Raw genomic sequence first — 25,510 nt, 5'->3', positions numbered from 1 at the left:
AGGTGAAAAGGATTATCTGATTACATGTATTTGCAGATCTCTCTCTGCTTCACATTCTTGCAGACCAGAACAACGACATAACTTTCTTCTTTCAGGATAGTTAATGTTCTGGCCCAGAATTATAGCACCAGATGTGTTGCCACAGAAACAATTTAAAGGGAGAAGGAACTGCAAGCAAATTGTCTTTCTAGTGGAAAATGTAAAAGCAGTATTCATGTTTTAGAGCGTCTCATTGGTTTCTATGTGTGTTACATGTGCTCACAGGAGAGAATAAGGGAGAATTTGGCTTTTTTTGTCTCATACATCTGTTAGCATTTTTAAATTCTCTATATAGGGTTGAAAATTGAAAAATATTCTATTATGGGCATGAGTAACGTACCTCAGAGACATTTTTTATTAAATCCTGACTCATTTTTAGAAACTTTTTCCTTGACAAGTGTGCAGTGTGCTAGCTGATTTACTTAGCTCCACTTGCAACATGCTTCGGAAAATATTTCCAGCAATAGTTGTTTCTGTGAAAGTAAGGAAACATTTGACTATATAAAATTATCCCAGATTTTGATGCTGAGAATTAATAGCACATTCTTACTTACTACAATTGACACGCTGATGAAAAGAGGGAATGTATATAGGAAATATTTTGATTTAATCTTGTGTAGCCTTAAAGCAGGCAAAGCCCTTGAGTTTAGCTAGTATTTCTTTTTCTGAGAGTAGTTGCCACAGGATACTCTATTCAATATATTCTTTTCTCAACTATTATGAAAATATTTGTCTGAACAAAATGCAACATGAATTACCTTTTCACTCTTCTGACCACAGAAGGGCATCTTTATCCTACAGTTTTGCATACTGTTTGGGGTAGAATAACAAGAAAAACACGCAGGAAGGCCACAGCTATAGCAGAAGAGGTTGGTGCATGTAATAATTGTGTCAGAAACTCTCCAGATGTGGATACAATTTATTGTATCTTATTTGCAAAAAGAGATTTTTCTTGTAGAATTTATGCTGATTTTTGACCAAATTAATTTAAACTAACAAAAATGCCGATGGACTTGTGCCTGCACTGGGATTTCAATTTTATCATAGATGTATCATAAAATGCAGCATCTGTAACCAACATTGGTGGGCATTTCTCATATAAACTTGACTGAAAAATCTGGGAGAATTTAAAAAAGGCCAAGATCTACACATAAAGAGACTTGTTTCCACAGTTCTTTGTCATTCATGCATTTGGAAGGTCTTTCTCCCTGCAAATTTTGAAATACTGCTGTCTGGGTAGCTGAAGGAAACATAATTGCATTTATCTTATCAAAAGCCAGTGTGAGGTTTGTGTCTCTTCGGAGTGATGGAAAAATTTTACTGTATGCATCTGTATGCATAATGCTACCCTGTGATTTTGGAGGACAATGGACACGCAATGTTATGCCAAGAAGCCTTATTCTATTATTTGTTTGTTTGTTTTGTTTATTATTTTCCCTCTGTGAGTTTTTTTTTTTAAACGGTTTTTCATCTAGCCATACTTTTGAATGTCCCTCAGTTTGGAAATATATAATTTATTCGCCCTGTTACTCATTTTTTATACAAATCTGGGATCTTCACTTTTCCACTGAAGAAAATTGTTTATAAGAGAAGAATCAGAATATATCCAGGTATACTAGAGTTAGAAACAGTTACTTATGCTTATGAAAATAGTTCGACCTTATTTTCAGTGTCCTACAAGAGTAATCTTTTGAAATCTATCAGTTTTGGAATTAGACTGCATACCATGTCACACATTTGAGTTTTGGCAGGTTCACAGGCACGTACATCACCAAACGAGATCTGCCATAAAGGTTAGAAATTCATTTCTCTCTTGCATTCCGTATTTAGGCAGAACTCCAACTCTGGGTGTGGAAGGAACGCAGAGCTGGGCCTAGAGCTTGTGTCTGCCCAGGTTAGAAATGAACTTTCAGTGTAAAATTTGGATCTGAATCTGCATCCATATTTCACTAGAAGACCACAGATACTTGAATCCAGGTTTCTGGTTTGGGTGCTCTTTAGGGCTGAATCAGTCCTTACGTTTGCAAGCTGATCCAAACGTCCCCTTAATTAGTTCACATCCCTTTTGTTTGATCCCATGAGAAGATAGTTTAGTCTTTCTTTAGGTGGTAGAGCTTTCCCAGACAACAGACATTGTAAACTAGAAATATAGGTACTTACAATTTCCTTAAAAATTTCCTTTGGGCTTGAAATTTCTTGTGCTTGGTTTCAATCCAGTATTGAATAAGACTGGAAAGTCTGAATAATGTCAGTTCAGCTGCATTTGAGTTATTCAAGTGCATTTTAAAAAGATGTACTTTCCACTTACATTTTTTCCTTAATTCTCTGCACTGACATAACCTCTGTTTTATTATTTAAATTGCCACAGACCTGAAGGGGGAAAAATCATTCTCCAATACTGGGACTCAACAGATAAACAAACAGGGAGGCAATTCAAAGACCTCAGTGTCCTTTAAAATCTTAGTGTTTACTGCTTTAGTGTTAGCATGAATAGGTTTGTATTTCTACTAATGCAGACAAAATACAATGTAAATAACCTTTAGTTTATCGGTGCGCTGAATTTCTGCAGTTTTTACATTATGCAACTAAAATTTTACAAAAAGAGTTTAGGAGGTTTCTCTGGATTATAAGGAAGGATTTTGTTTGATGGGATCTGTAAAGTTAAAATAGTAGGCCCAGGGTTTTCAAAAAGATTTGACATAGAGAGGTATTCCAAATGCATATGCAACTGTTTGAGCAATTATTGCAACAGAGTGTACATATTGAGTAACTGTGTGTGAAAATGTGGCTAATACTTGATCTATACAGAAAGTTTACAGGCTTTTTTAAAGTTTTGAAGATAACTGATTTGTAGCAAGTTAGTTATCTGTTTTTTACGATGGAAGATAAAACAAAAGTGCAGTTAAAATGGATGGATCATGTCTAAAAAAGCATCGGTTTAATTCCATCAGTAACATCACAGCTTCAGCATCACTATATATTTGTTGTATAGATATATGTAACTGCACATTACTGTGTGCCTTTTTTCATACTTTTAGTACAATAGTATATGCCCAGACTTTATGAAAATCTGCCACTAGGCTTTTGTTATTCATTGTCTGAAATGGAAGCCCACACAGTGATCTTGAAGGTAATGCAACCTTTGAAGAGAGTCCTGCATGTAGAAAACTGACGGGAAATACTACTTTAATTAACCACAACTCCCAATGAAACAATAGAGCTATCCTTTGTGTAACTCTGCTGAAGTCATTGGATCTTGTTCCTAATTCCACTGAGGCTGAGTTGTGCCCCTCCCTTTTTCTGAAGTGTTCACATGCCAATGTGTTGTGCAACCAACATAATTTGTTAACAAATAAAGAAGAATTTAAATAACCTTAGAAAAACAGGCATCCCAGCTGCCTGCAAACAAACATCGGAAGTGCAAAACAAGTAAGTAGCAGTGCAAAGTATCTCAAAATTGCTTGAGCTTGGGCTCTTCAAGAACAAAAACACAAGTCTAAGGACTATGTGCTCTGCAGGAGAAGGCTTTGGATGAGAACATGCACTGCATCTTCTGGTAAGATCTCCAGTCTAGACATAATTTCTGCGTATGCCCAGCCTAGCTTGTTTTCTCCAGAGCTGTAGTAATACATGATGAATCTTTCCCCCATATGTGTACAAATTTGACTGCTTTTAGTTTCATTTAAAGCGATAAGCAAGTATACTTTGACCTGTAATTGTCAGATTATCTTTACAATACAGTAAAACTGTAGCTTATTGTAAAATATCTCTCTTGAGTACGCCAAGTCATATGGAGCAAAACACCATTTTTCTATTATAACATCGAATGCACTGTGTGCCATTGCTGCTGTAACTGTGTCAGGATCTGGATTTAATTCTAGATCTGAATTAGGATATTGTTGGAATCACTTGTCAACATGTATGTTTTGTATCTGAATGGCCATTTCTGAATTTTGAAGATCACCCAAGAGTGATTTTTCTGCCAGTAAGTTCTCTGGGCTGTACATTCTCAACGACAATTCTGAAGAGGATCACAAATGTGAGTTCGTGAGATCAATGATCCATGCGCTGATGGTTGGAGGGTCATACTGCAAGTGTGGGAAAACTGCCAGGGGACATAGAACATCACAGGGACATACTGTTCTATCTACTGCCTGTCCAGCCAGGCATGGTTCCTCATTAATGGGAAGGCCTATCACTGTTGTGCTTATAGCACCTTTCAGCATTCTGGACACTGCTGCCATGATCTCAGGCTCCTCTGGCAAGATGGGTGATGATTATGTCTTTCACAAATCGTGCCTGTCTGACGCCAAGAAAGCAGATCAGTGCACACATTGTGCCTTCGATATCACTGGAGTCATCACAATACTGTGATATTTAACTGCTTTGCCTGTGTGTTGTCCTGAAATTTAAAGTTCTTTGCTGGTGATCTCATCCACCACCAGGACTCCTTAAATTACCAATCAAGCAACAGCTATGTGCATATAGACTATGCATTTGGCCATCCATTTTTGTGTTAGATCTCTCTGCAGCTCTAATAACTATAATTTAATGCAAACCTGACTTTCATTTCCCTACGTACCACATTCTGAAGGTGACTGTTGTTTGTCCTCGTTCTATTAGGACAATAGGAGCTGATGAACTAAGGATCAGTATGTACAGTGAACTGATTGATACCTTGAGTCTTTTGCTCATTGGTCTTGCGTAAGAGCTCTTCACACTCTTGAGTCAGTGTGCATGTTAGCATTGCAATTCACTCCTTCCACATTGAAAGGGAGCTAAGAGAACTTTCTTACAGGGGGCCCAGTTTTGTGAAGTGACACGATCCTCACGATCCTATTCTGCAAGAGTGGTCTCAATTATAATTGGCTCATAGGTAAGTAATAGAGTCTGGGTAACATAGACTAAGTCAATTTACATCACAAAAATAAGTCTTGTTTTATGAGGCATGAAGAACTAACCCACAAATTTTTTTATAAACTGAGAATTGTAGTTGTTCTACACTTGCCATGTAGTCATACTAAGCTTTGTTCTGTGCTTAAATGTAGTACTGCTATAATTTCATCTCAGTTGAGGTTTTTTTTTTTAATGATATAGCCATATGATATTAAAAGCTTCTGCAGCTGTATTGTTATGGCAGTGATATATGCTAATACAATTTATTCTTTTCCCTGATGCTTTATAGCAGTACATCTGTACTAGCAAAGTCCTTGTAGTATCTAGAGACAAGTAATAAGCCCCTCCCTACAACTGTTAAATCCCTGTCTATATTACAGATTCCTGCCCTCAGCTAAATTGGGTAAGGACTGTGAAAAATGGTATCTTTTACCAACATGGCTGAATTAGCAAAAGATGCAAGTATAGAAGCAGTTATAGTGCACCGTAAACTTGTGCATGTGTTAGTACTAATTGTTTTAAGTCTGAGGGGTAGTTGTAACTATGCTGATAGAAAGCACAGGCTTGCTGAGTTGCTCCATTCATTCTAGGAGAACTTTTGTAGTAAATAACACCGATATTCTGATAGCAGTGAGGTGCTGGTAGTGTAGATACACAGAAGGTGTTCACATCGAAGGATTTTTTTACATTATCTGCAGACTACTAATACCTTTCAAAACTATACTAGATGTATTAAAACAACAAAGCTTTCTTGTGTAACTGTATAGATCTGTGTTACAAAGTTTCTGGCATAGCTGTGAGTGTTATGAAGAATGTTAAAAAATGAAACCCGTAAAGATTTAGCTATGTTGGCAAAATACGCGTATAGAATACTCCTTTTGCCAGGATTGCCTGTGTCTTTTGGGGAGAGAGGTAGAAACAAACTGGCAGAAGACCTCAGTTATCTCTTCTGTTGGAGTTTTGTTGTTGTACTTACACATAGATGCTGAGTAAAGCAGTCCAAGGTCTAAGAAAAACTCCTTGTGATGCTGAAAAATATGAAACACTAAGCAGATGTGACTGCTAGTTGCAGTAAAAGCTTTGAGTCCTCAGGGAACAAACAATTGGGTTCACAGTCTTTGAAGAAGTTTGAGACAAGAGAGCTGATTGATCTTTTTGTGCACAAAACTGAAAGGCATTTTCATGAGTGGCTCGCTGTGTTTATTGATGATATTCATAAGATTTCAAGGGATCTTAAAATTAGATTAGCTTTTGGCCTAAATGTTGAAGCGGTTTGATCTCAACTGATCCTGCTACTGAGCAACTTCTGCTTAGCACTTCCAGTTATGTCTGCCTTTTTTTTTCCAGTGAGTAGCTCTCTTGTGCTTGGGCTGGGTGATGTAGAAGAGCCTGACATTTCCAGGAATTTGTTATCTCTGGCAGAAGTCTTGTTAATGTCAGTTATTGATAAGTGGGAAAGTAAACATGTGGCTGATTAGGCAGTGCACTTTCAATGGCTTACCACTAGTCTGACTTCATGTCACAGCACACAGTGGTCCTCCAAAGAAAAATTCTTCTACCACTAATTAATTTTAAAAATTATTTTTACTGTATGATTTTGGTTATAACTTACCTATTTTTTGCTCCTTTCTAATGTAGAAATTTTTTTTCTTGTTTACAAATTTCAGTCACTTTAGAGATATCAGTTTCTAGTCTTGCTAGAAATACTTCTGATTTAAGAAATAAGTGTGGCAACTTTATTAACCTTTAATGAATATCAAAAGGGAGTTTTCACATGCCCAAACAGATTCTTTCTATTTGCTGACTGTGAAATATTTGAATTAAATAGCAGTAACAAAAACATAGGACTGAAGAAAGGGAGTTTAAAAAGGCCAAGGCAGATCTGCAATCAGTTATTCTGATGGAAGGTGTCACCACTCTCCTTTAGAGATGTGTTGTCAGAACTGTTTATGTGAGCTCTCCCTACCCAACTTCCAGGAAAATAACTGCTTTAGAAAAAACACTTGAAACAGTACTCTTTGCTAAGCTATCTTTTTTAGGCTGAAATAGGTTTAAGGGGCACTCCATAGAGTAATGATCATTGTAGATTTTGTAGTCTTTCCTGGGCAAACTATGTCCAGAAGTCAGTACACAAGTTTCACTCTTCTGATTTTATAATTTTCAAAAGTGTATTGCTGTAATTCTGTTTAGGCTTGAAATAATCCAAAGCTGTCTTCTAGGCAGAACCAGACTGACAAAACTTTAATATCTGGTTTAAAAATAAGTGTAGTCGGTTTAAACTGCATTTTGCTTAACTGCTCGCTTCACTATATGTATCCTAATATACATTAGTCTTTCAGCTGTTTCCAAAGCCATCTCCTTTTGAATGTTTAGTATTTAAGAACCAATTAGTTCCATTTTGTTTTGTTTGGATAGTTTGCAATTAAGCATTCTTTCAAGTGGGCTTTATTTAGCTAATTCCATCACAAAAATAAGCTCTAAGGGGATGAAGAGAAGTTCAAGCTAGCCAATGTTTATTTTTATTATTAATAATTTATATTATGGTAGTCCCCAGGGGAACTAGGGCCCCATTGAACCCAGTTTCCTCTGCATGTAATGACTGTGTCTCACAAAGCCTTATACAGCAGAAGATTCTTTTTTGTTGCTGTGGCTTAGTGCAAGGGACCCGCTCTACACTGCAAGGGAGCGTACTGATGAAGAGCATATAAAGACAAATCAAGAATAATTTTTTAAAGAAGCTTAAGCTAGGAACCAGAGGGAAAACCTGATGCATCTTTTCTATAGAAAGCCAATCACTAATGCATTTTTCCAGTGTGAGTGCCAAATCATGACTACAAAGGTCTTGTTCGTCCTCTCTCTGAAGTTATGGCAGTGCTCCCAGTGACTTTGATGGGAGCAAGATTGGGCAGAGAAGAGACGGTTCTAAAAACCTTACCTATTTGTGCACAAAAAGACACTTTTCCATTCAAAAATCACTTAAGAACACACTGATGGGCAGAGTTAGTTTAAAAAAATTTCATGTTTAGTCAGATTTCTATCAGAAGTTACAGTTTTCACAGCATCTGATCCTAAATAATTGGTCTACTTTATGTTTTACAGAAGTCTTGAAAGAAGTGATTTAGAGTCCTTTCACACCTGCTAAATGCAAAGGAGACACAGAGCCAAATCCTGGACTTTTGTAAATAGATTGATTTGAATAGAGTTACGGCAGTTGATATAAACTGAGGATCTGGCCTGCTCTCTATGGGATACTTCTGTGAGTTAAGTGGATAGAACTGGTGTTGGGATGAACAGGGCTGTGAAGCGGAAGTGCCTTGAAGCTAGCATAGCAGTGCAAATTTTCATCATCAGTGGTCTTACCATCCTTCTCCCCTCCCCTTATGTGTAAGGACCAGTCTTTTCTGTACTCTTTCCATAATTCAAAATCTAGACAGAAGTTTTCCTGACCTATCTGTTCCATATTCCTGTCCTCATTAGTTCAGTTTAAAGGGGGTAAAACATCTGTTTCCAAGTACAGCTGTGTGGTTAGTATGTAGGCCTTTTTTTTTTCCATTCAAAAATCACTAAATCTGGCTATTTAAGACACAGATTTTATAGGAGCTAGAGTTGGGCTGTGCAAAGTTCACCTCATTAAAAACAAACCCAAACCAAATAAAAGCAGAGAATAACAGCATAAAAAATGTGGGCCATGAATGTCAGAGCGTATGTATAAGGAATTGGTAAGAAATGAAGGGGAAAGTACAGATATATCCACATATATTCAGAGGTTCTTGGTTTTTTCCACAAGTAAAGTTTACATGCTTGTGGAGTGTCTACAGAAAGGGAACATTAGTACAGAACACAGTGTTAGGTTTGCTATGACAGCTACCCTAATTTGTTAGAAAATATAATGAGTTCAAGCCTGTGTTAGAAGATACTGAGTAAATTCAGCCTAGATAAAATGTTCAAACACGACAAATAATTTTTTGATGCTTTGGCTGTTAGCTGGCCAATGAGAGACATTCTAAATTGTCTTGATTTTGATGTCTCTTTCTAAAAAACACACCCTTTTTCATTATCTTAAGGTAGGTACCGAGATTCACTAATCAGTAGTGGAAATACTGACTTTGAAAAAACTAAGTCTATGTCTACTCAGCATTGAAGAAAATACTTTGCTTTAAAACATAAAGCTTTTCTCTCTCCTATTTGCCTCTTCTATGACATTTTGTATACTTTTCCTCTTTTTCCAGTGTTCTTTGGGATACTGATCCTAACTTAGCAACTTCATTATTTCTGTGGCACAAGATTGTCTTGATAACATTTATGGGAATGAAACATGGTTGCCATAGGAAGATGACGTAATGGTTCAATTCTTAATAAAGGGACAATTTTCTTGGTCAGACAGCTAAATGACTGATAGTTTCTCCCACTTCAGAAGCCCCAGGACACATACCGGTATATTGTGATTCACAGATTTCAGTTTTTGAAGGTATCAAAATACATCCCACATACTGTTGAACATCAAATTTTACTATTACTGGAAGTTTGTCATCTGATTTGGTTAATATATTCTTCTCAGTGTAATAATCAAAATGTGTATCTATCCATCGTGGTGGTGATTTCTATTGAAGCTTAGACTTGGGACTTTCCACAACCCTATGGCTGAGATAAAGGACCTTCCTTATTTCATAATTGACCTGGAAATAGGCTTTCAGGAGGCTCCTGCATTAACCGATGGATGGAGACATGATCACACCTTGTAAGTCTATCTGTAACGTACATTCAGGCATAGATTGGGGAAAACAAGGAGAATGAGATATGTATTACGGAAGACTGTTCCTTGGGGTTCCTAATTAAGAAGGAGGAACCTCTCAAGGACAGAATTGGTAGGATTCAGTGCCTTGCCACTAGGGAAATTTTCCTTTGTCAGAAATGGAAGAGCCTGTTCATCACTTGTGAATTGCTCTCCCTCAGTGCCATCTGCTTCTTCTCTTGTTAGGAATTTGTTTTTAAGTATTCATTATAATGTAGCTAACTGCAGACTCAAATTCTGCCAAAGTTGAAAAAGCTGCAAGTCAGGCTAGCGTGTGGAGCCTGCCACATTCCTGAATCTCTGATTCAGGCTTGCAAGTTTGTCATCAAGTTTGAAATTGAAACCAGAGGAGCTAGCAGCAAGCCCTGTGCTCATAAATCAGCTGATAATGGGTGAATTGTTTTGTGCCTTCACCTGAAGAGGAAAGCAAAACTCAGTGCAAAAGTACTCGCAGCAAGTAGAAGAGCTATGATCTAGGCAAGCATGGAGAAATGTCGTGTGGCTATATGAATATGCCACATACTGGCAAAGGAAGTAAATGGGCATTTTGGTTATATGCAATCACTGATTTTTTTCTTCTTACAACATTACCAAAAAGTTACAGGAGGATTTACAGCCAACCTTGATTCCGAGTAAAAAATTTCCATGAAAGAAATAGGCACAATACATCAGTGTGTGATCCGTGACAAGGTCTCCTTTGTGCTTCTTTTGTTTGATATCTGCTGCCACTAGAGGGAGGTACAAAATTGACCACAAAATTATGTCTTGAAAAATAGTTTCCAGGTCATTAACTAAGTGCAGGCCAACATTTGCTGCTGGGATTCTACTGGGAATCTGGAATAAATGACTGATTAATTTCCTCTGGATGTGCACCAGTGTCACTGAGAATAGAACTTGGATCTGTATGCTTAGATGAAAACTAATTAGAAATACAGTAACATTTTGAATCACAAGCTTGAAAAACAGGTCATCTTGGACTTCAAAGTTGAGTCCTGTGTTCAAAGAACTACACTAGAAATGGCTACATCAGAGACGCTACCTCCAGCACGGGAGAAACTATCTGAGGGGACTGCTTATGATGTTTAAATTTATTGCTGCATAGGAAGCCTGGACTCCAGAACTTAATTTCCAGAAGCTGGCATAAAGCTATAGAAGGGCCTAATGAGTAAAGCAAGATCAAAGCCGTTTATCTGATTTTCTTTTTATGGCTTGAATACGGCTAGGAGGAAAGTATGTCAGATATGCAGTATTTAAATATATATTATGAGTTGAATCTTCCTAGATAAAATTTGCAAAAGTACCAAAATGACACGCTGAAGCCCCGTCTTTCTAAATAATGTAAGCTATGAATGTAATTCTTATTAAAAATCAATTGAACTAGCTCCTAAGAGCCTAAATTACTTTTGAGAATGGGATTACATTCCTGAATCATTTGAGATCTTCAAAATACAACCTGACAGAGGTAAGTTAGGTGCAAAGTAAAGGGCCTGTCTAATAATCTGAGTTAAACGGGTTTAGGCCAAGAAGTTCTGTGGTACACATGTGCAGCTATGTAGAGAAGCAAAATCTTCCACTTGCAGCAGAATTGCTTGTAATTGCTCACATCGCTCAGTCTTAAAACAGCAGAAATGTCTGGTGAATGTGAGTGGGAGAATGATTGTTCATGGCTCTGTACAGCTATATCCAGTGGACTTTACAGCACTGTAGCTAAACATACCTCTTTGGTAGAAGATGATTCCCTGCATGGACTGCATTTTTCTGCAAAGAAGGCTGAACAAGTTCAGCTGTCTACATTGTTTTAGTGCCATTATAGGAACCAGGGGGGAGAAAGAGATGAGTAGGGGTGAGATGGGAGAGCAGGAAAAGTGCAAGGGAGAAGCAAAATTTACCTCTTAGTGCTTCAGAGACGGGTGATAAAAGTACTAAGGGGAAAATTTTCAAAAGCTCATCACAGGCAGCTATTTGTCTCTATTACCTCCATTTTTGCAAATCTGTTTTACCATATAATAACAAAATATCAAACATACATTTTCCATATCTGTAACTGCAGTGGCTCTTCCCCTGTCTGTGTGTTGGACTAGTTACAGGTTATATGTGTTGGTGTGAGAGACCAGTTCTAGATAAATGATATCCGCAAGTCAGAATTCCTATGTTAAAGTGAATTACATATAACCTTTTCAGATTCTGCTGTGAATCCTTGTGCTGTGAATCCTTTCTGTGGAAAGGATTTATCTGAAGAAAGGATCCCTATATGAGTGTAATGCTGTGTTAAAATAGCTATATTGACATGTAGCATCAAGGGCACTTTCTGTCTCCCTAATTCAAATGACTTTTCATCTGTAGAAAAATAACCAGAGAATTTTTTCTTAGTTCTGCCAATAACTGTATAAATAGAATGTTTGTCTAACAATTGAACAAAAATGCTTAAAATTTAAGGGGTTTTAATCATAAATTTGGAATGTTTATCTAGCAAAGTAGACATTGCTACTGAGGTCAATGGTTTTTCTAAAGAATGCTCGAGAGCAAAGATTAAATATAGTGTGTATTTTCCCAGTGGATTCAATACTGTGCTGTACACAAGATGGTCACTTCAGTCTTTCTTCAGTCAGTCTTCATTACGTCTACCTTTAGAGTAATTAGGGCTGAGTCATGATGTTATCACATCTCAGGAGTTTCATTAATTTTAATGGTCTGGATTCTTTAGATGTCCAATGCTGTGAAGCAAGTGCCAAGGTCTAGAAATTTCCAGCCTGTTTCAGGCCCGGATCAGCCCTAAGACTTTGTTCAAAATGTTTGACAGTATTGTGGCAATCTGATTTTTTTTTTCCTTTATCTGTGTCATGGAAGACTCAAATGCCATTGTCTGCCGCAAATGTTTTGAAATGGATACCACCCATCATAAGCATTCAGAAGTGTTAGTTAATTCCATTGTTCCCGAGTTTTGAAATAAATGAGAGGAAGAAAAATAATTGTGATTGTATCAATGTGATGGTAGACAAATGTAGCCCAAAATCAGTCTTAAATTTGACTTATGCTAGAAATTTTTTGGTGTCATTATGTTAGGGTTGTCTTTTCACCTATTAAGTGTTTGCAATATGTATTTCTATCAGCTAAAACCCTAATACAGATGCAGTTATAGCAACAAAACAGTAATTGTGGTGGAGTTTATAATAAATTCAGGGAAGTGGAATGACTAACTTAGCACCTTTGACTGGAGTTTTTTTTGAAACAGCAGATGATTGTTTGGAATCACATAACATTTCTAGAGTAAGTCCTAATGTCTCTAAAGTCCCTAAATGTTCATCTACTTAATCACTACTGATTTTGGTTACGTACAGTGAAAATTGAGTTTCAGTAGAAATGGTATAAAACCAATACACATTAAGGGCAAATGTGTTTGGCTGTCATGGAGCTGAAGTGAATTTTATAAAACCATGCTTTAAAAAGACATAGATTCTAGGTGGCAACCCTACAATAAAATCTATGTACTATGCTATGCAGAAATCCACTTACTAAGAGAATTCTCCATATAGGCACAAATATAAGCCACATATTTTAGGGTCAAGGCTGCAGTCCCTCCAATAAAATGTTGAGCACATCTGATACTGAGAAAAGGGTTATGTTGTGATAATACAAAATGAAATCAACTCTGTTCTGTTTCCACAACTAGAAGATGGAATGGCTCTACTGTCCTTCCAAGTAAAGCTAATGTAATATTTACAAATAAAATTTCATATAAAAATAACAACAACAGTCTAAAAATGTAAGGAGAAAGTTAGCATCAGGCGGTGTAGGACAAATTGGCATGATCACGTAATGTATCCAGAATCACAAACATGATCCTAAGACATTGAAGTGATTGACATTTGATAGTTTGTGTTCAGTCATTGTGTTTATTTTCTATAGTGACTAATAATTTACTTGATTTCAAACTGGCTTTTATTTTGTTAGGCAGCTGCTGCTTGCTGAAGCTAGTGAACAGCGGGTACTGACATACTAGTGAGATATGTAGCCTCTTGTTGCCTAGGCTATCAACTCGATGCGTGTGTCCACAATTAGCTGAAGGAAACAGAAGTCTGGTACAGTTTTTGCAGACACACAACTAGGAGCAAATGTGTATCTCTTAACCAACTGGTCATTCACAATTGGAACACTATATATTTTAAGGAAACATGAATACCTTGCTCTAGCCACAGTTCAACAAGTTCAAGTGAACCTCTTGGAGATATTAAAAGAAAAACATGGCTACTAATTTAAAATACAAAACACAAGCAGAAATATTTTGCAAGAAGTCAGTGAGTCATATTTTCCTCATAAAATTGTTGAAACCATTGTGCCCAGAAACAATTAAATATGTGACTAGGGCTGGAAAAGTTTAGCCATAAACACAAACAGACACCAGTTTTTAATTTGTAGAGGATGAAGGTCATTTGACTTGAGGAATATCCTAATACTAACAGAAACGAAGCAGAACATGCAGTTTGAGTGTACTCACTGCTGCATAGAAGCTCAAATGTTTGGCCCTACGCACCTGGATACTTGGTAACACTGAAGGTTAAATGCTAATAGTGTGTTATGGCAAATCATTGAAACAGGGGCAAACAAACATACTCCTTTAATTTGAAAAAAATACTCTTTTGATTTATATTAAAAATACATTACTTAGACCTGAAGTCTCAGTCTCACAAAATTGCATGTATTAAGGTGTTTGAGTCAATTTTAGTACCTGGCAGTGTGGAGGTCTGTTTAAGACTCACAAGCTTTATAAGACTTTTTCAAGACTTGTTTTTTCCAGTAGTTCAGTGTTTCTATTGCCCCTGGCAATAGACTCCTTCAGTTTGGCCTGGTATTTTTGCACTCTACATATGCCCTAGCTGGCTACTGTATTCACATTCTGTGCTTTTGGGGAAGATTAAAAGAGAGGAAGTTCCTCTGCTCCCCAGGGTATAATCCTTGTATTTATGAGATTTGGAGACATTGGCCTACACAGCAGAGGTTACAGGTTGGAAGACAGATTTGAACTCAGCTTTGTCGGGGATCCTTTGTCCTTATCTGATTTATTTCTAGCCTAAAGGGAGAGTTGAATTTAAGATGTGTCCAGATGCTTTTTCTCAGGGGCAGTTGTAATGTAGCTCAGCACTTGTATACAGACACTCTGGCTAGCAAAACCCTCTGTTTAAACAACTGCATTTATAAATCTTTCTTACAAATGAAAATGTTGTCTTGACATCCTACTTATGGTCTTCTACTCAGAAGTGTGAAACGAGCTGTAACATTTCTAGGTCGCTACAAAAAATATATATGCAGGTGTGTACCAAGTGGTATTTGACTTTGTCGACATTTCAAAGTAAGAAAGATAACCCCTTTAATGGTGCTTTCCTAGCATTATTTAAATTCTCTTCATTCTTATAAGAGGGAACTGTGAAAATGTGCTGGTGAATTGCTTTTGAATGTAGCTACATGTTACAGCAGAACATGACACGGTCAGTGGCCTTGAGACTGAGCTTTGTGTAGTTAAAAAAAACAAACAAGCCATGAGAATTTTTAAATGCTTATGGCTATGCGCAAGTGAGGTCCAATTCATCTCTCATTTCTACTAATTTGCAACAGTGTATCTTCGTGAAGTCCAGAATTATATTTGATTTATAAACAAACATGTGGCAACTTGAGAATGGAGTCTAGGCAATTTAAGCAGTTTATTTCTTTCACCAGCTGAGTTTTGGGGGTCTGTACATTCCCAACTTAATTCTTCACAGTTCAGTACCACAGATTTTTACTTTGGGAGTCTTCTCATAATTTTCCACTTTCTGTTCCCTGTCAAGGGTCTGCCTGTTTTTGTTTGTTTCATATCTATATGCTTCAAAGGCTTTCAGTCTCATGCTATGCAGGCTTTAGGAGTCCTATAAAATTAGACAAGCTTTTCCTGCACTTTCTTCCTCCCTTTTACTCATGAACTAACTTTCCCAAGTTAGAGAGCTGAAGAATAGATCCTGGGAATCTGACTTAGCCTTGATGAGGGATGTGGTCAATAACCATGAGGCTATTCCTTTTATTTCTTCCTTTAACAGCTCGTTATGCAATTACATTTTTCAGTAAGTTGCATGGCTTTTTCAGTCTAATGATCCTTTTGATGGGGTGACTGTTCACAGACTTATAAGCATCTGAAAACTAGAGGAAAGAATGGAAAATATTTTGAAACTTCATCCGTGATGTGATGCAAGTACAATCTCTGATTAAGGGTGTTAAGGAGGCGTCCTTTCAAAGCAAGAGAACGTAAGTGCTGTACAGTTTGATTAAAAGGTGATTAAGATGCACCTAGATTTTTCCATGTAACAGATTTCTATTGGTACTACTGAAGCTATGGAGTCATGTGGACTTCGATGCACTGAGATACAAAATACCTAGCCATGCCCAACACCTCTTTTGACAAACTATGTAGCTTGCAAAGCAGGTAGCTGTTTGGCTCAAATTCATAATTTTCACATCTTGTTCTAAAATCTTTTGCCTGTTTTTCCCAGATGTATTTATGAGCTTGGCACAGCCTGTAGAACAGACAAAGAAATGGGAGTCTTAGACCTCAGCCCAGGGATCTGACTGAGCGGCTTCTAATGAAATAGTCAGGTCTCACTGCAGGATCTCTGCTTGTGGAAATCCATGACAACTTTTGTTACTGCTTTAGTAGATAATGATACCTAAAGCGTAGTCACTTACAGTAATTCCCTGTCCTTGTAGACTAGCCCAGAATTAGCAAAACACTCTCAAATCTCACCCCTCTCGGGAAGTACAGTTCAACCATTCAGTTCTTTATATGCAGTCTGGAAGAGCATTGAGTTAGGTTGCTCTCCAAGTTAGTGGCAGAGCCAGGAAAAGAGTCTTATCCTGACATTTCTGGGCTTCTAGTCTGAGTAATTGTAGCCATGCTGGTGGGATAATGTCAGGCATAGGGGTTGAGTGTGGATGTTTCTTTCCAGTATATACTCTGATAGGTTAAGAGCTCACTGTTCTTCAGAGCACATTCTGTAATGTAGGACAAACTTTTGCATGGAGCATCTCCATGTAGAGCTCTTTATTGGAGTTTGCACTTCTCTCTACAAATAGATACTCCAGCTTTTTGTTTTACTCAGTTTTACTCAGTTGTGGTGTTTACATTACAGCAGCTTGAGGGGGGGAAGGAAGGGAATTTTTCTGTATATTAACTGTCTGGGTGATTTTCTACAGCTGCTTTGAAGGATATGTCTGTTACTTATATTGTAACTTGGACTCTATAGACATATGGCAGAGAACACAATTCTCCAGAAAGCAAAGGAGTTTGACTGATGGAAAACAGAAGAGAGCAATCCAAAAGAAATCCTGCCAGAGGAGGAGCCTGAACCTGAAATTTACTGTTGAAACTACTTCTGCCTTGAGCTTAAGTACCACACTCAGCCAATTCTACCATTGACTTCAGTGTGGCTCTGCACAGATGCAAGGAACTGCTTTTTGGACCTGACTAAGTCTGGAGCTTATGTATTGTTCTGGCATCCATACTGATTTGGAAATACACCGGTTGGCCTGAACTCCTTAAGCAGTGGGACAATTACAGGGTTTTTAAAAAATCAGAAATGTAGAGAGTCTGTGAATTGAGGCTATTCTGGCTTTTACATAGTGAGTTTGTAAAATCAATCAGAAATTGAAGAGGGCATGAGAGATTTCGTTTTAGACTATTCAGTCCCTTATTAATTGTATTGTGGATGGCAACAGAGGAAACGTGTATAGCAGACAAGTCTTTTTTTTCTATTTCATCTACTGTCTGTTGTTCTAACTTTCCACTTTCATGCAGCTCAGCACTTGCAGCAGCACAGGTCTAAGCCTGAACTGCCAAGAAGGTTTTGACTCATCTGTTTTTCTGTTTATTTCAGAAGCCGGTAGACTTCCTGACTGGCAATCATGTCGGTCAAGCTCACATTTGTCTCTCCTGGTGATGGGGGTGGTATCAGCAGGAGTTGTTCCTTCACTGGATTCAGCACTGTGCAAAGCAGAAAACTAGCGTAAGTACACAAAAAGAAAAGCACCTGGTCATTTGGGCAACAGACATTAGGTACCGTGAATGTATTTTTTAACCTAAGGCATCTATGTGTAGAAGTTGTTCCTTAATTTTTATCTTAAAACTATTGAGTGCTGTCATGGTTCACTGATAAATAGCTATACTTCACACCCTACTGTCTTACTAGTATACACACTGTACTTCAGAGGTGGCTGGATTTCAGAGGTTATGTATCAGGCTGTTAATAGTGTTAATAGTGTCCATTTCTTCTAGAAAAATGAAGGGCTGCGACCCTTCCTGCTAGCAGCCTTCTAGTAACTAATGTTTTCTGACTAAAACCTTCTGAATAGTTATGGTAATTAAAAATCTCATAGAGCTTTAAAAAGGTCTCATAGACCTTTAAAAATGTTAATGATGAATCCTGGCAAGATATGTAACTGAACCCAACTCAAGTTCTCCTGGTGTTATTTAAGCAGAGCAGCATTACATGAGAGGAGGGCTGCTTTCTGGCAATGCCAGAAACGAGGGAAAGGGAGGAATACAAACAGGCCAAGAAGGCCACTGCAAATTTGCTGCTATCAGTTAACAGGTCTATAGTATAGCTAAGGCTGCAGTCCAGTCTTCAGTCAAGCCCCATAATTGCTAAACCATCCTGCACTGTTTTTCCCTTTTTGCTTATCATCAATTGTTGTGTAGCATTGCTCTGTGTAGATAACTCTGCAGCTTTTCCACTAGAAGTGCTCTTGTTCTTTTTCTGAATTTAGTGATCCCTGTATAGCCTGTCGAGTGCTTTTAGCAGATATGATATATAAATGGAAAATTAATATAATCTCTGACTGCCAATGCATGCTAGAATAATAACAAAGTGAATCATTTAGCAGTATCATATAGAAGTATGGGAAAGTATGCCTCTAAAAGTATCGTACTCAAAAAAATCCTATTGTGTATCAGTAAAATACCTGACCATCATAAAATATATTTTCAAAGAACCAAATGACTGAATTAACCTTTTAGTTGAACACAGCATGGTAAAGTATAAGCAAAAATGACATTCCGGCATGATTGTGATGTAATCAAGAAGTCTTCACATTTGAATAAATGAATTTGTTGTGGAAGCTGAAAAATAATATTACACCTAGCAAAGATAGGACATATAAAATCACACCAATCACTAAGATCTTGAGAAAACCACTGTCAATAAATTATATAAACAGAAGTTTATATAAATTATATATATTTATGTAATATATAGTGGAAGTTCTAGCAGGGAAAAGATCTACCAGGAAAAGTGTTGAAAAGGTGTTTCTCCAAGAAAGGCACAGTCCAGCAGGGTAAGAATGCTCCAAACAGAAGAGTTCATGTATCCCTTAAGATTATTCTGTTACTTTTAGCTGCAAGGGTTTTCTAACCAAATGCCTCTCTTTATGCATTTTTTATGATATTGCTTTTCATTATTTAAGTGTTTAGACAGACAGTTTCGTTCAGAAACCACCGCAATAAGGAAAATTTGCGTACTAGATACTCAGTCACAGCCCAGTGAACACCCAAGAGCCTTCTACAGCATAGTGAAGAAATTTTTTAATCACCCTTTCCTAACTTTTCTCTCCCTCAGGCACTGTTGCAAAACACAGCAGGAGATTGCAGGGGCCCTATGCAAGGTCTATCCAAAGGATGACACACAAATCAGGTCCACATGGAGATTCTTAAGCAGATGCTAAATATACTTTTGCATTTCTTTAGCAACTTCCTTTTGAGGCTCTCAGTCAGACACACTATTTCATTTTTCCTCACAGTGGTCCCCACAGGAAGTAAATATTATTACTGTTATCTATAAAGTGGGAAATCTGATACTTAAATTGTTACGTTCACAAGGGAAAGCAGCAACATAGCATCTAGCTTTTAGCTACTGTCCCTAAAAGCCCACATCAGCCACTTAATTTTTCTATGGAATGTATGAAGGTGGGATTCTTAACATCAGTGCACTGAGTACGTATGGGCTACATCAGTCAGGAGGAGATACTGAGGAAAACAGTGAGTTTTAAATCGCAACCGATCCGTATGCAGTGCTTAGATGCTATACTTTAACTGAAGAAAATTATTTCCTGAATTTAGGATTTGCAGTCCAAAACTTTGAAGGTAAATATCAAAGTCTTTTCCTTTCCAAAAAGAAAACAATAGTAATGTAAGTTTCTAATTTAACAGTTATGTTCCTTGTTAGAGGTAACCTGAGCTCCATATGGTTTGGTTAATTAATACTTTACATTAAGCCATCATAAAAAACTAAGATAATCATTGAGGTGAAGAAATTAAATATCCAGTAATGTTTGGCAACACCTAATTTTATCAGATTTTTTGCAGATTATATGTTAAAAAATGGAGTTAAGTGGAAAATTAGCACCAGGATAATTAAAGTAGTTACTTGAAGGTTTCTATAATGGGACTGGGGACGGCTCTCAGGTGTGCTGGGCCTAGGATTTAATCACCAATAATCTCCTTAGGCCTTCAGTCACATGCCTAGAACTTAAAAGAGCCAGTGGCTACTTGTCTGTTGACTATTACAGGCCTGTTGAAGTTCATAATTTCTCCAGGTGAGCTGAATCTAGGCTAGAGATTGTAGAGAAGGTGGAAAGCTTCTCTGAGAGCAACCAGTTGGCTTGGCTTGGTGGAATGGGAAACTTCTTTAGATAATGTTATTTTAGAGGTTGACAAGTTTAGAGTATTGACAAAACTATATAAAAATAAGTAAGGCTTAGAGGAGTATATAGATGGAGGTAAGCCAGGCAGGAATCTGACAAGGTGAAAGAACTATTTGCAGAGAGCTTATCTTCTGTTTTAAATGTTGTATATAACTAATGGCTCGGGCTGTTCTAACTACTTAGGTTAGCACAAAAAGTCCTGTGTGGGGGACTTCTGTTAGAAACAAGATTTAATTTGGGTTTTGCAGTTGCTTTTAAAAGTAAGTGAGGTGTTAGATGCTAAAAAGCCAACTTGATAATTATATCTTGTATGCAATCTAGGCTTGGTAGCTTGCTTTTCTAAAACATGGTAGAGCCCTAAGCCATCATTTAAATCGATGGTGAATGCAGGTAAAGAAATAGCTATTTCTAAAGGCTTTTTATGTTAGCTTTATCAGTTAGATCTTGAGCAGATTAAAAGCTTGTTGTCTTGTTTTCCTGAATTGGAGGTGAGAGTCAGAATGTCCTTGTCCTGTAGCATGGCTTACTTGACTAGTTCTGTAGTTGGCCCAACAATTGGTGTGAATATGCACACAGAAACAGGGCCTTAGCTAGATGCCATGCGTGTCTGTTAGACAATTGCTAGCAGTATGAACATTAACTTGTTATTAACCTGTTATAAAAATGAGCTGTTCTCTTTCTTGCTCGGTGCCCTCCCCTTCCCAAAGAAATGGACCTGCACAATTTTTCTTTATTTAAAAAGAAAAGTGAACCACTAGGCTTCTCAGATTCTGCATCAAGCTTGAAGATGTTTCTTATTGAAATTATTATTGTTGAAGTCACAAAAAACTTGCAGCTTTTCTGCACTAGGTATTTAGTGCTGGGCCTTAACTTTCTAATGTTGTCTGTGAAAGTATTCTCAGTGTGTCCAAGAGCTTTGTTCTTTTGAGATATGGGTATATGGGATTGGACATATAACTGGAAGCTTTGTGGGTTACGTGTGGTGATGGATTGTGCATCTTTCCCATATTTCTTTTCTCTTGCTACAGAAAGTCTCTCAGCAGAAGTTCAGTGAGATCAAGAATGTCACGGAAGTCCCCCAAGGCTTATAATTCCCTGCAGAAGGGCGCAGTCATCTGGGATCCAAAGCCACTGCAGGTGAAGAAAATTTTTGAAGCTTTGAAGAAAGGACTTAAGTAAGGACTTTTTAAATATTGTAATTTGCCTTACCTAGTCATGCTGCTTAAGTCTGTGTATCGCTGTTCTCTGTCTCCATCTGGCATCTCTAAACATATGTAGTGACTTTTCCAGACACTGGCTTGGGACCTTGTAAAACAAGTTTCATTCACTCTCAGGCAGTCTGCTTGCAACCAAAGTGCTCTGATGTTTTTGTTTGTTCCTGGTTTGTTACACTTCTCTAAAAAGTCAGTGACAGGTAGAACTCTGTAGGGAGTTCTCCGTCTTGTGGGGAGCAACTGAGCTCTCCTGAGGAAGGGAGGCTTTCGGAGCATGCAGGGTGGCAGGTAGGAAGTTTGCAGATCAAGGAGAGACTTGGATAGGGATGGGACAGCCAGAGCTGGGGGTGATTGGCAGGAAGTTTCTGGAGAGGGAGCTGTGTAGAGTTTGCTTTAACTCAAAAAGCTGACTTAAAACCAAGTCTGAAAGCAAGGGTGTGCCCGGCAAGGACACAGTGGGGAGGCTGGTTCAGAAACCATTTATGGTTAATAAACCATAAACCTCCCTATGCTAATTAGAAAACACTTAAAGAGTTACATATTCTAGTGGGGTTGGCTTTCTCACGCACTCTTTATTATCATTGACTGCACAGTCAATCTTGCATCAGTACAAACTGGAGTGAAAAGGCTTAAAGACCAATTTTTGTCCCTTGTCTCCGTCTGGCAGATGTGGGGTCTATGCAGCAGACATAATAGAGATCAAAGGGTGGGCTGGCAATCTGAATTTAGGGTGTTCTGGCTTTGAGGAAGCTGTCAGTTACCTTATAGGAATGCTGATATTATTTAATGCTGAATGCTCATCCAACATGAGCATGGAAGAACTTGCTTTCTTGGTATTATAGACTGGAAAGGAAGTGGTGGTAAGTGCTGTTTGCCTCCATCAGTGATTGAAATTGATCAACCTTTAACTGAGTCCTCAAATCTTATTTTATAAAAATACACATCTCCAACTGTTACTGTTGATGGGTCTAGCGTAGTCACAGGAACTTCATTTACACCCTGAAGCTACTGTCGGAAGACAAAATACCTCTTTTTGGATTTGTAAACCCTGTAGCTCTTTCTGCTGGCATCCTACTAACTAACAGTTCCTTCACATATGTTGCTGCTGTCCTCAGAATTTTGCTACTGTATTAATTCTGATCATAGTTTGTTTTCTTAAGCAAAGAACATAAATGCACTGTAATAATATATTTTAAACTCAGACATGTCACGCTTTTATTCTGATAAAAGACTATAAAGTCTTAGCCCTAAAAAATATCGGTCAATGTCTTATTAGTGGATTTAGATTTAAAACAAATAACAAAACCAAATGTTTTTGCAGAGTTTAGAATTTATAAGAGCTTAGGGAGGAGAAACCATAAAGTGGATCAGAATTTGTTCCCAGTTCTGCAGGGAATGCCATGTGATCACACTCCTGCCAAAACTGAGTAGCTAACTAATTGACTAAAGTAACTTACAGAAAACAACTATATCAAATAGCAATGCAAAGTCCAAATTTTAAGTAGATGCAGACTAAGTCCACTTGGTGCTGGAGTGACTTGAATTTTTAGTACAGAACATGTTTTACGTGCCTGTTTCTTTATAGCTATAGAAAATAACTCTTTATTCTGTTAACCATCTGGGTCCCATTCCAATAACTCTTTATTCTGTTAACCATCTGGGTACCATTCCATCAAGCTGGCAATTCTAACATACTTAAATCTAAAAGTGATGAAGCTGTTCTGAAAGGTAGGTGAACTCTTTTCTGCTACCAGCCTTGGCTACTTCTGCACTGAGCTGTTAATAGGCAAGTGTAAAGAGCAGACAGCTGAGTGCCGGGGCCACTGGGTGTCTTGGGGGAACTGGTTTTGTAACACTAAGAAAATGAAGTGCATTGAAGCAAATGTGAAGAAGTGTAGCTGTCTAAAATGAAGTTATTTTGACTGCTCAGAGACTGTGTCTTGTAATGTAATATTTACCAGGTGACTCTTCTTCCCTTTTAAGCATCAGAGGAAAAAGTTACCTAAGTCTGCTCTGTATTAAAAGCAAAGTTGGAAGCAGATGATCTCAGCAGAAATAGCTTAAGGCCCTGTGGGAACTCCTAAGGGACAACCTTTGCATGCAAGCAACTCCATAGAAGCCAACTAGCACCAAGTGCTTCACACCTTGCAAAATAGTTCTCATTCTGGAAAAAGTAATGGTCACATTAAGAAATTGTCTAGCATACTAAAAGGTGGTATTCAGCTCTGTTTGCTAAAACACTGAATGACATGTGCCCGACCTTACATGTGGAGTACTTCTATGGGCTTGTTTTTGTAGTGCAAGTGTTTCATATTGCAATTCTTTGGCTTTGTAAGATGGAGTTGGTTGATGAATTCTTACTCCTCAGTAAAAAGAGACTTGCTCAACAAATGAACTGATCTTCTACCTTACAGAAAAGGTTCCAGAAGGCCAAACAGGAATAGTTAGAGAAATCTGAAAAGGAGATCTGTGAGCTGGGTTATGTGTGTGTTAGAACTTGCTATTCTCCTCTTACATCCCTCCTTTCCTCTTGCCTTTAGTAGTACTTCCAGCTCTACTGTCTTGTTTTGTTTTGCTTCACATTCCTAGAATAAATCTTTCACTTGAATTATCTATTTTAGATGAAAGGAAACAAGAAATAGTGAATGTCTGAATGTAGTGTGTACATACCTTACACAGTAGTGGTGGCCTTCTTGAGTTACACTAGCATTCCACATTTTGGAGGAGTAAAAGGATACAGGAGGATTCCTAATGTACAGCATCTTTAAATGTTAGGTAACAGTAACCAGCATCTTCTGGCACTGGCACAAGTGGCACAATGTGTATAGATGCTCCTCTAGGAGTGACTTTGCATTTAGGACAAACGTTTGTCTATGAAAACCACCCTTTCTCATCTGTTGACCCATGTTCCTCTATGTAGCCATTCACATCTCTAGAGAGTAAAACAAGAGAAGTCTTCTAGAGAAGGAAGTTGTTTTGTAACATTCTGCTGAAAAATTCTTTGGGAAGGTGTTACAATGAGGGTACCAGAAGAATGTAACGCTGGGTTTTCTTCCTCTCCAGTGAATACCTGGAAGCGCATCAGGCTGAACTGGATTATCTCTCTGGTCGACACAAAGATACAAAAAGGAACTCCAGATTGGTAAGATGCTTTTAATGTGAAATATTTAAGTGACTTTAAAAATCAAGTCACAAAAGTAGATGCTCTCTCACACCTGGGACTCCCAGGGGTTTTCCAGTTGAAGCATTGAGGTGAAGTCCAGCAAGGCATCACAATCAGAAATTTACCAAGCAAGTTAGCTCTAGATGTGAGAATTAAACTTGGGATTTCTCATTTTCAATATCCAGCAGTGTTCTTCAGATTGTGTTCCTTTACTGGGATGGTATCTCCTTGTGTCTGTTCAGTGATCAGTGTTTGTACCTGACTCTGTATGGACAGAAATGGTGATAAAGATTGGGCTTTTTTTTCCATAGTTGGTGAATGTGTCCTTGTAACCTAGATTCTGTTGTGTTCTCAACTCCCTAGCAGTACCTTCAGCAACAGTGCTAATGAAGAGACAACTCACAGATCCAACTTTGCCTTTCATTTGGGAAATAATACTACATTAAAAAAAATAAAATCAGAAACTCCCATGTATCATGACGAATGTCCAAGTCCTTGTTATAGCTGGTGGTGAGACTCTTACTGTCTTATTTCAAGCATCTGCAAAAACAAACCAACCAACCATGCACAGAAAATGAAACTACTTCTAAAAATGTTGGACTGTCTCCTTATAGTAAACAATGCATCTTAATTTAGTGTAACTTAAGATATGCCTAGTGAGTCTTGCAGTAAATATGAAAGTGTTGT

At 37.8% G+C, this 25,510-nt stretch overlaps 1 protein-coding gene across 1 annotated transcript in view; it reads left to right on the top strand.

The window, feature by feature from the left end:
- The first annotated feature begins 4,009 nt into the window (after window positions 1-4,009).
- The window catches only part of FAM65C (family with sequence similarity 65, member C), a 45,277-nt gene continuing 23,776 nt past the window's right edge, over window positions 4,010-25,510 (top strand). The window contains exons 1-8 of the mRNA XM_009326749.1: window positions 4,010-4,078; window positions 4,663-4,743; window positions 4,838-4,915; window positions 15,877-16,000; window positions 16,946-17,233; window positions 17,626-17,754; window positions 21,475-21,621; window positions 24,724-24,802. Of these exons, the coding sequence (XP_009325024.1) occupies window positions 17,654-17,754; window positions 21,475-21,621; window positions 24,724-24,802 (327 nt within the window). The 5' untranslated portion in view covers window positions 4,010-4,078; window positions 4,663-4,743; window positions 4,838-4,915; ... (1 more) ...; window positions 16,946-17,233; window positions 17,626-17,653. The remainder of the gene's footprint in view (window positions 4,079-4,662; window positions 4,744-4,837; window positions 4,916-15,876; window positions 16,001-16,945; window positions 17,234-17,625; window positions 17,755-21,474; window positions 21,622-24,723; window positions 24,803-25,510) is intronic.

Source organism: Pygoscelis adeliae, unplaced genomic scaffold (genome assembly GCF_000699105.1).
Source record: "Pygoscelis adeliae isolate BGI_AS28 unplaced genomic scaffold, ASM69910v1 Scaffold286, whole genome shotgun sequence".
In the NCBI taxonomy this organism is placed as follows: domain Eukaryota; kingdom Metazoa; phylum Chordata; class Aves; order Sphenisciformes; family Spheniscidae; genus Pygoscelis; species Pygoscelis adeliae.
Note: the sequence above shows the minus strand (reverse complement) of the source record. Positions and strands in the feature narration are given on the sequence as shown.